This window comes from Embiotoca jacksoni, unplaced genomic scaffold, assembly GCF_022577435.1.
Source record: "Embiotoca jacksoni isolate LCO1_2020_lvr unplaced genomic scaffold, fEmbJac1.0.p SCAF_90, whole genome shotgun sequence".
NCBI classification, from domain to species: Eukaryota; Metazoa; Chordata; class Actinopteri; family Embiotocidae; genus Embiotoca; species Embiotoca jacksoni.
The window spans coordinates 475,001-485,000 of record NW_027185448.1 but is presented as its reverse complement, the minus strand read 5'-3'; the positions used below and the strand labels follow the sequence as shown (position 1 = coordinate 485,000).

Genomic DNA, 10,000 nt, shown 5'->3' with positions numbered 1-10,000 from the left:
ACTTAAAGGTTTTCTAAAGGCTCTAATTGCAACAGATCTGATTTCATACAGTGTGTGAGCTTTAATCTTTCTGGCAGCAGCAGAGTTATGGGTTTATACTGCAGGAGGTGTTTACGCTGGCGGGATAATGTACGGCGGTTTAACGAGGGAGCGTCTGCAGGCCGATGATGAGTAACCCACAGAGGAAAACAGTCCCTCCTGAAGGGAGATCATTTCTGGAGTCTGGCTTCACTCCCTGTTCGTGGGATTTAAGGGATTTCAGGAGATTACGGTCATAAAAAGCACACTGATACTCATCTCTTCACAGTAAACTGGGCCTCGATATTCAACTACGAACACCGTACGGGCAGTTTGCTTGAATTCACACCAACAGTGAGGAAGAACTCTCTCCTGTCACTGAAGGTTGACGTTGTAGATGTCAGAAGTCAATGTGGAGGTTTACCAGAAAAACGAACCAGAGGTTTTTTTATTTGGATGAATAAATATATTGATTCAAATAATTCAGAGATTGTTCATGTTGCACGTGAGATGAACAGACGTGTCTTTTGTTGCCAGCTGGCTGCTCGGTCAGAACTAAAGCTCCATTTGGTTTCACTTTGCTGCATCACCTTCGGTTCGGGATCACAGCTCCGAGAGGTGAGAGCACATCTGGGTTACTCGTTAGCATCACTGGTGTGTGTGTGTGTGTGTGTGTGTGTGTGTGTGTGTGTGTGTGTGTGTGTGTGTGTGTGTTTGTGTGTGTGTGTGCGTGTGCGTTTAAAATGACTTTTTCCTGGTTGTCTGTGAAGTGTTGGTACAGAAAGTGAAGAAAAGGAGGAAGGAAGTGTGGTTCTGATTCCTCAGTGAGTTTCGTGCAACACATTCTGCTGAAGCACCGATTAAATGGAGGAAGTCTGTTAACTGTTAACATACACCCCCCCCCCACCCCCCCCCCACCCCCACCACCACATACACACACACAGAAATATTGATCGAGACGTAGTTTTCTAAGAGCTGCTCGGTCCTGCAGCTCCATCAGACAGAGAAAACATGAAAGCAGCCGTGAGAGGGTTTAACGTTGAGCTGCAGCTGTTCGTCTTCACCACAGATTAGACGGAGCTTCAAGAAGACAGACTTTGTTTAATGTCTGACTCATCTGGGAATTTCACACATAAAAAAAAAAGAAGAAAAAAGATCAACCTCAACGGGAGGGGAGGGGGGGGAGGCAATCAGTGCAATACGAAGCCTTTCAAACTGTTTAAAGTACTCATCAAATAATAGCTCTGGCTTCGTGACGGTCTGTAAATATATAGTTGGGGGGTATTTCTGGTATTTTAAACAGCTAACGGGGAAGTAGATCGATGCTTCGTGTGAGATAAATAAAGGACGGAAGAATGAATACCAGAACCAGATTAGATTTACACTCAGGTGTTTGATGGGGAAACCAGGACCAGGAATCCAAAGAAATCCCTCCCGACCTCATCGAGAGTTCGGACCAGCACGTCTGGTTTGTGTCAGAGGAGGAATGTGGAGCGAAGAACTCCGAATGTTTGACGTCGTTACATCGAGCAGGTGCGTTAAAGACGACGAGCGCTTCGACCTGCAGCTGCACGGCTCCAATCATCCCGACTGAGATGTAAAGTCGACTCCAGTTTATTCAACTGGCCGAGAACTTTGCAGCCAAGCTGACTAAAAACATTATTTTGGATACTTCACATGCGGCTAAAAATCAGAACTGGAGGTTTCCTAACAGTCTGCGTTTGTCCCGCCCCTCCTTCACTGTGATTGGACGGCTCGGTAAACTCTCTGTGTTGAAAAAAAAAAAAACCGCCGAAACGTTCAGCGCAGAATAAACGCTCAGCACCTCGTTCACTAAAACAACATAAAATATATCTTGTACTCAGGAGTGATCTTCGGTGGACGCGGTAGGTCGCTGCGGCGGTGGCGGAGGGTCAGCTGGTTCCGACGCGAGCTGATTGGTTAAAATGAACTGCAGGTCTACAGGAGGACAGACCCAGATATTAGCTGCTGTAATCCACCCAGCAACAGCTTCGGCAGGTGTTAATATTCCAACCAATAAAAAAAATGATCTGTAACTAATGCTTTATCTTCACCTTTTTAATCTGTTTAATCTCTCTCGTCACGGTTCATTCACTCCGTCGGTCTCCGACCCGTCCTCCACATCTCACTGTTACAAAGTTTCATGACCTCATTTATGAATCCACCGTCTCATTTATTCGTGCTTTTTTTTTTCTGACACTTTTGACGTATTTATCTCCTTTTTATCAGTACAGACATTCATTTAAAATGTTTGCTCTGTTACATCAGAGGTTCCCTGAGAGGTGAAGTCTCAGTTTTTCCTTTATTATGCTGTTTAATATGTCTAATTGTAAATTGCACTGATTTTTCACTACATTAGAAGATACTGTGTCATATGACAGCTCAGCCTTCCTCCGGGGATCAGAGGAAATTTAAACATTACTTTTAAGTAGCCCAGAAACAAAATGAGCTGCCAAAAGAGGCAAAAATGTGTCGATTTGAAGCTTTTCTCTGGATAATTAACCACTAAATAAGGAAAACAACATATTTAAAGATGTCTGCAAAACTATGAAAACATAAAAATAGCCCGTAAAGTTTGAAAGAACTGCTGCAGTGTCACATTTTCACACCTCTGGAGAAAAATCCTGTTCTGTCCAGTTAACAACCGAAAACACACACACCTGCATCTCTTTATCTTCTGTCAATCAGACCGCAGCTGAAATATCTCCAGGATGTTGGGATCATCCCATCTTCATCTTCTATTCCACCAACCCTCCTCCTCCTCCTCTTCCTCCTCCTCTTCCTCCTCCTCCTCCTCTTCCCTGGAAAATCTCTCTTCCTCCCAAATAACTCAAATATAACAATGAGAGCTGCATCAGTGGCTTCACACAAGATTCCTTCAACAAGTTTGTACGTGTGTGTGTGTGTGTGTGTGTGTGTGTGTGTGTGTGTGTGTGTGTGTGTGTGTGTGTGTGTGTGTGTGTGTGTGTATAAAGTATATGACTGAAGGTGGATTTGGCAGAGTAATGGTGGCTTATTGTCAAAACCACAGCCTGCAGGTAGCTGCACACACACAACTGAAGACACACACACACACACACACAAATGTGCTGCGCACACGCACACACACGCACGCACACACACGCACGCACGCACACACACACACACACACACACACACACACACACACACACAGGTTCCGTCTCGTCTTTCTCTTCCCCAACAATATAAACTAGATTATAGACAGGAAGTTGATTTGTCCACAGGTTGTAATCAGAAAGAAAGTCTCTCTTCCCTGTTTCACGAACACACTGAGCAAAACAACAATTTTCCACCTCTTCCCATCATCCTCTCTGTTGTTTTACCGGCTCGAACTGTGTGTTTTCATTATCTGTTTGGAAACGGTAGTTTGTGTTGTATTAATAATTATAATATTTACCCTTCTGAAAATGGTTTGTGTGTATCGGTGCTTGAATTCACGGTTCCATTGCTGTCACGTACGAGGAGACCACATTATGTGTTATTGCACAAATATAGAAGAAACACATCTTAAATTGGTACATTTTCCTGCAGAGCTCGTTCTGACGTTGTTTAATGATTGTGCAAAAACAATAAGGAAAAACAATTCAAGTGATTTTTTTGCAAGTCTGAATTTGCAAGTTTGTATGAAATCAAGCAGAAATCAATACCTGTGATGGCTTTTATCGTTCTTAGGAGCAACATAACAGATGATGTCATGAATGTGAGACTTTAAGTTAATACTTTAATATATTGACACTAGAAATCACAGAAGCGGCTTCACAAACTCTCACAAAGTGACTTCAGACTGTTTCTTGGTCAAATCGGTGGCGCTCACAGACGTTTATTTACTTTAAAAGAAGTTGTGTCTTAACATGCATGCTCAGTGTTTTCCTTCATTGATTGACAGGTCATTCCGCGCCCCCCCCCCTCCCCCTCCAAACCCACCCCCCTCACTCCTCCTTCCTGCAGCCGCCGCACATGTTGCAACAAATCGTGTATCTTATTTGCATTGCAGCTATGCAGGTATACAATATCTCATCGGAACTGACAGACAGAAACCAAGAAACCACCGCCGGGAATAATTAAAGCCTCGCTGCTTCAGATCAGACCCACTGCTCGGGGATACCAAGTCTGAAATGGGTTATACTGTGTGTGTGTGTGTGTGTGTGTGTGTGTGTGTGTGTGTGTGTGTGTGTGTGTGTGTGTGTGTGTGTGTGTCTTACTTGTAGGGGTCGTTGGGGTCCTCGGCGTTGCAGGCCTCGGCGTGTCCGTTACACACACAGCGTCCTCCGATGCTGATGTCTTTGATACTGTAGTAATACTGGAGAGGAAAAAACAACAACACACAACATGAGTTATTATTAGTTATTATTATCAATATTAACGTTTGAGGTTTTAAATAGCAGTTCAACATTTTGGGGAAAGTAACATGATGAAGATCAATATCTTGTAATCAGGAAAAGCTGATTTTCCTAAACTTCTTTAAAACTAAACGCTGTTTCAAAAATAAACATTAAAACTTGTACGTTAAAAAGTACAAACAGTTATTAACAGAAGAGTTACGTTCACAAGCAAATTTTGTGGCTTTGCAGTCACTCATTTTGAATTAATATGATAATAATTGTATGATGCAGCCACTTCTACATGAATGGTTTACACTCCGCCTGCACCTTGCATGTATATTTGAACACAGTAATCTGCATATATTCTGGTACTTATTTATTTAAACTGCATACAAACTGTATCCAAGATGATCGTACGTAGTTTTTACCCACAAAATGTCACCATACTTCAGATTTCCGACTCTTGTCATCAGCAAATACACATATCTATCTCTCTATCTCTATATCTCTATATCTCTATATCTATCTCTCCATCTCTATATCTCTATATCTCTATATCTATCTCTCAATCTCTATATCTATCTCTATATCTCTAAATCTATCTCCATATATCTATATCTCCATATATCTATATCTCTATATATTTATATCTCTATTTCTCTTTATCTCTATATCTATATCTCTATCTCTCTATATCTAACTCTATATCTCTATATCTATTTCTCTTTATCTCTATATCTATATCTATATCTATATCTATATCTCTATCTCTCTATATCTAACTCTATATCTCTATATCTATTTCTCTTTATCTCTATCTCTATATCTATATCTATATCTCTATCTCTCTATATCTAACTCTATATCTCTATATCTATCTCTATATCTATATCTCTATATCGACCTCTGTGTCTCCATCTCTATATCTCTATATCTATCTCTACATCTCTATATCTCTATATCTATCCCCATATCTATCTTTATATCTCTAAATATCTCTCTCTATCTATCTCTATCTCTATATCTTGTCTGGAACGTTTTCTGTGTTGCACTGATTCGGATTGTTCTTCCTGTTCTGAGTGTGATGTGAAACGGCCGGTGCTGAGTCAGCGTCTCTCAGGTGTGTTGTGGCGTTACCCGGCGGGTGACGGTGGGGTCGCGGAGCGCCTTGCCCATCAGGTGTCCCAGCAGCGTGTTGGTCCTCAGGAAGCGCAGCTTGATGTTGGTGGCCTTGGTGAAGTCCCTGAGCACCGGTGAGTAGGAGAAGTTCATCGCTCCGGGACGACCGTTCACCAAAGACACGACGATCTGAGAGGGACGGGAACACAAAGACGTCATCAGCTGACACGAAGCGGAAACGTCACGGACCGCTAAACACCCTGACTTCAAACACTCAATATCTACAACACCAGAAACACCATCTGGAGGTCGTATGCCATCTCCAACCCCTCACAGTGACCTTGACCTTTGACCTCCAAAAGCTGTGACGCGTTGTGAACTCACCTCTCCGTTCTCCAGCGGCACGATGCGAGAATACTCGGTGGTGCAGACGATGTCGTTGTCGTTGTTGATTCTCTCGATGGTCTGCTGTCCAAACCGCTCGATGCAGTCTCTCTTCGAGGCTACACACACACACACACACACACACACACACACACCAATAAAGGTGGATTTGACATTATAAAACTCCTCTCCTCTTTGTTGTCTTGTTTTCTCGGTCGTTCGTGTGTGTGTGTGTGTGTGTGTGTGTGTGTGTGTGTGTGTGTGTGTGTGTGTGTGTGTGTGTGTGTGTGTGTGTCAGTCCCAGCTGCTCCTCGTGAGATTTACAGCTTTGACACCAATGCTAATTGTCTGCAGCGCTCTCGTCCTCCCTGTGACTGGATTCAAACCCATGTTTCATGTTGGAGAAGGACATCGACTGAAAGGCTTCAACAAGCTGAAAGAACCAGAACTTAGTTCTACTTGTAATGAACGTCTTCGTCTGGGCCGGTTCACGAGCTCTTTTCCGACTGCTTTGAGAGTAAACTGGAACACATGCTTGCGTGAAGATCAATTAAAATCGAAGATGTCCATCAAACTGATTTCATTTATCTTCCTGCTGCAATCCCAAAACACCTGGAGCAGCTTTCAAGAACGCAAATGAATGTCAGGTCATTAAATATTAAATACATGCACACAAATATATAAATATAAATACATATAGACACACATTTACCGACTGACTGCTTCTACTGCTTTTCATCAGGTGAACTTCGAGCTGCGACCTGTTGCCAAACATTCCCGGAATTCCCCTCCAGCCAATTTGAACTGACAGCTGCCACAGCCAATCAGGTGGCAGATCTATGATGTAATGTCCCCCCCCCCCCCCAGCCCTCCTGCCCTCGGAGGATGCTGTGAGTAGAGGAAGAATTAAAACCCAAACCCAGAGGGAGGTTAGGAAAGCATGAAGTGATGCTCATGGAATCTGACTCGGGTTGATCCTCATATTCTACAATTCTGGGTGAAACGTGTGTGTGTGTGTGTGTGTGTGTGTGTGTGTGTGTGTGTGTGTGTGTGTGTGTGTGTGTGTGTGTGTGTGTGTGCTTCTCCTCACAGGCGAAGTACTGCCAGGGCTGGTAGGTCTGCCCGAAGTCGTTGGATCTCTCCAGGACCCAGAGGTCAGGACGGGGAGAGTTGGCGAACTTGATCAAAACATAGGCCACGTGGAAGAGCTGCAGAGACACACGGACGAGGAGAAGGAAGTCACGTTAAAACCACAGCTCACTTTGTCCGGAGCATCTTATGACCGACATTATTAATTATAAATAAACAAGACAAAGAAGGATACAGAAAATGAAAGATGTCAAAGGTGAAAGAGAGGCAGGAAGAAACGAAAAGGAATGAACGATGAGACGACAGGACAGAGGAAAGAGATGGGAGAGGAAATGAAAGTCTGAGAGGAATGCAAAGGGTTAACAAGGAGAAAGGAAAAGACGTGGAAGGAAATGAAGGGGAATAAAACCAAAAAGGTGAAGCAAAGAAAGGAGAAGAAATATAGAGAAGACGAGCTCATCATCTCTGATCTATTACGTCCTGTTACACCTGATGTTACGAGTCCCGAATCTCCTAAATGAGCACCAGATGCTCCATCAATGCTCTCCGATCCCCCCCCCCCCTCCCACACACACCCCCCTTTATTTTTTCCTCCTTTCCCTCGTCATCACTCGTTCATTTCCTGCAGCGGCTCGGACAAAGAGCTGTCAGCTGGTCGGTCAGAGCAGAACACACTGAAATAACACCATGACAGCATCACAAGGGATCCGTCACCTCCGCTGTGTGTGTGTGTGTGTGTGTGTGTGTGTGTGTGTGTGTGTGTGGTGTGTGTGTGTGTGTGTGTGTGTGTGTGTGTGTGTGTGTGTGTGTGTGTTGACAGTTCAGGGTGAGTACGTGTTGATTTAAACGAAGCCGGAGGTTGTAATTAATCGCACACTCTCAGGTTGTGACGTGAATTTTGCAGCATTCATGCAACGCAAAATATTCATTTTCCCTCCGAAAGCCGAAGATTATCGTTCTTCCAACCCGACCGGTGAGTCGGTGTCATGAAAGCGTCGGTATCTCGCTCTGTTTGTGAAAATCATTGAAGAAAATCAAGTCAACGTTTGGATTTTGTTCACATTTCTGTCCCATTTATTGTAAAGCTGAGAAATATTGAAAGGTTTTAAAGGATGTTTTCCCTCCACCGAGATGAGCGAGGCCTCGGCACATCCCTCCAGGGGGTGAAGATATTGAAAGAAGAATCCGGGAGCATTCCTCCGACTGCAGGCTGAAGATCTGACCTGGAACCTGAAAGTTCAGATCCTTTGAAACCAGACGAGCTTTCTAACAGAAAACACAAGTCGTTGTTCGTCATCCGACACCTGGAACGAAGAGAAAACCGGCAGCAGGTTGGAACGGACCAACGGTTCCTTGTCGTGCTCCACAGGGAGGAACCTTTTCTGTTCACGAAACATTTCTGATATTTGATCACTGATTGATCACTCATCACTTTTAGAATCTCAAAGTCTAGTAAGTCCAACACGAGCAAAAAGTTTCCTCTGGTTGCCGTGGCTACCGCACATCGCACCTGGCCACACAAATGTTCTGGACTCGGATTTTTAAAATGTGATGAAATCGGCTCTGAGCCGTCTGTCTCCATCTCTCTGTGGGACGGACACACACACACACCACACACACACACACACACACACACACACACAACAAAAGGTTTTGCTGACCCTCTTTCCCCCCCCCACCCCGACTCGTGCACACACACCTCTGCAGGATTTATGGATTAGCGGCGGCCTCCCAGGTCAGCCTCTGCCGAATTGCCGGCAGACCTATCAATCAAACCGCGGTTACCGCGGTAACCGGCAGCCAGCAACAGGTTCAAAAGTATAATACTAAAGTATCTTTTAGTTGTTTATCACCAAACTGTCAGATTTTGGGCATTACGTTAATCATTAAAACAGCCTGGACTCTGGTGAAGGGTAGAAAAATTGTTGGATTAACCATTAAAACAATAAATAAATTTATGTTTTGACAAATTCCAGGAATTTTTCTTTGCAAAAAAAAATCACAGACATCATCTGTAAATGTTATTTTGGGTGAAAATAAAATCTTTAAAGACTTTTAAACACCTACAGATACCCGTCTCATAAAAGGACTCCCGACACCCGAAACAACTCCACTCTACTAAAACATATTTCCTCATTAACAGTGTGACTTTTTGGTAAATTTCCACATACATCAAGAAGTATACAAATGTTTTAAAAAAATGATGACGTGAAAATTAAAAAGCTTTTTTTAATTCATACTGAACTACTTGCTAGTGGACGCAGTTTGAATGTATGGATGTGAATGTGTGTCCATACGTCTGAGGAATGCAGGTGTGTGTGTGTGTGTGTGTGTGTGTGTGTGTGTGTGTGTGTGTGTACGTGGCCCCCTCGTTGATTTAATAATTGTACACATTCCCGGTGCCTCAGGTAACCATGGCGATAAGACAGGAGACACACACAACAAAGGGACGGACGCTTCGACGTGCACAAACACTAATAACGGAGTGATAACGGAGGACGGATGGAGTAACGCGTCACCTGGTTGGATCTCAACGGTTTAATGGAAAGACCGCTGCAGCTGACGCACATACAGATCACACAAGTTATTTCCACACAACATAAATGAACATTGGGAATGTAACAAAAAACAAAGAAATCGTACGTCAACTGGTTTCAGTGTTAAAAGATGAAAAAGATCGACTGGCTGAACTCCACCAAAGTCTGAGCAAGTTTTCTTTGGCCTTAAAATAAAAAGCTGTCAAGAAATTAGTTATTTAAGCAGAAAATGACCCCAATTATGATAATAATGACTGAAATTAATTCATGAATATAAATAAATTGCAACAGAAAGAAGGAACCGACTGAGAAAGAGAAAGAAAGAGTCAGTTGGACCCAAATGACCTCCAGAAAAAGGTCAGTCTGGGCAGAACTGCACACACGAAGAGTGTGTACTGTGTGTGTGTGTGTGTGTGTGTGTGTGTGTGTGTGTGTGTGTGTGTGTGTGTGTGTGTGTGTGTGTGTGTGTCCAGAGGTGGAGAGGAACAG

The 10,000-nt window shown here is 43.4% G+C and overlaps 1 protein-coding gene across 1 annotated transcript in view; it reads right to left on the bottom strand.

Moving 5' to 3' along the window:
* lama5 (laminin, alpha 5) overlaps nt 1-10,000 on the bottom strand; it is a 78,659-nt gene that overhangs the window by 45,557 nt on the left and 23,102 nt on the right. Inside the window, exons 3-6 of the mRNA XM_069141739.1 lie at nt 6,976-7,093; nt 5,886-6,004; nt 5,520-5,690; nt 4,263-4,360 (exon numbers count right to left, since the gene is read on the bottom strand). Coding sequence (XP_068997840.1) covers nt 4,263-4,360; nt 5,520-5,690; nt 5,886-6,004; nt 6,976-7,093 — 506 coding nt within the window. The remainder of the gene's footprint in view (nt 1-4,262; nt 4,361-5,519; nt 5,691-5,885; nt 6,005-6,975; nt 7,094-10,000) is intronic.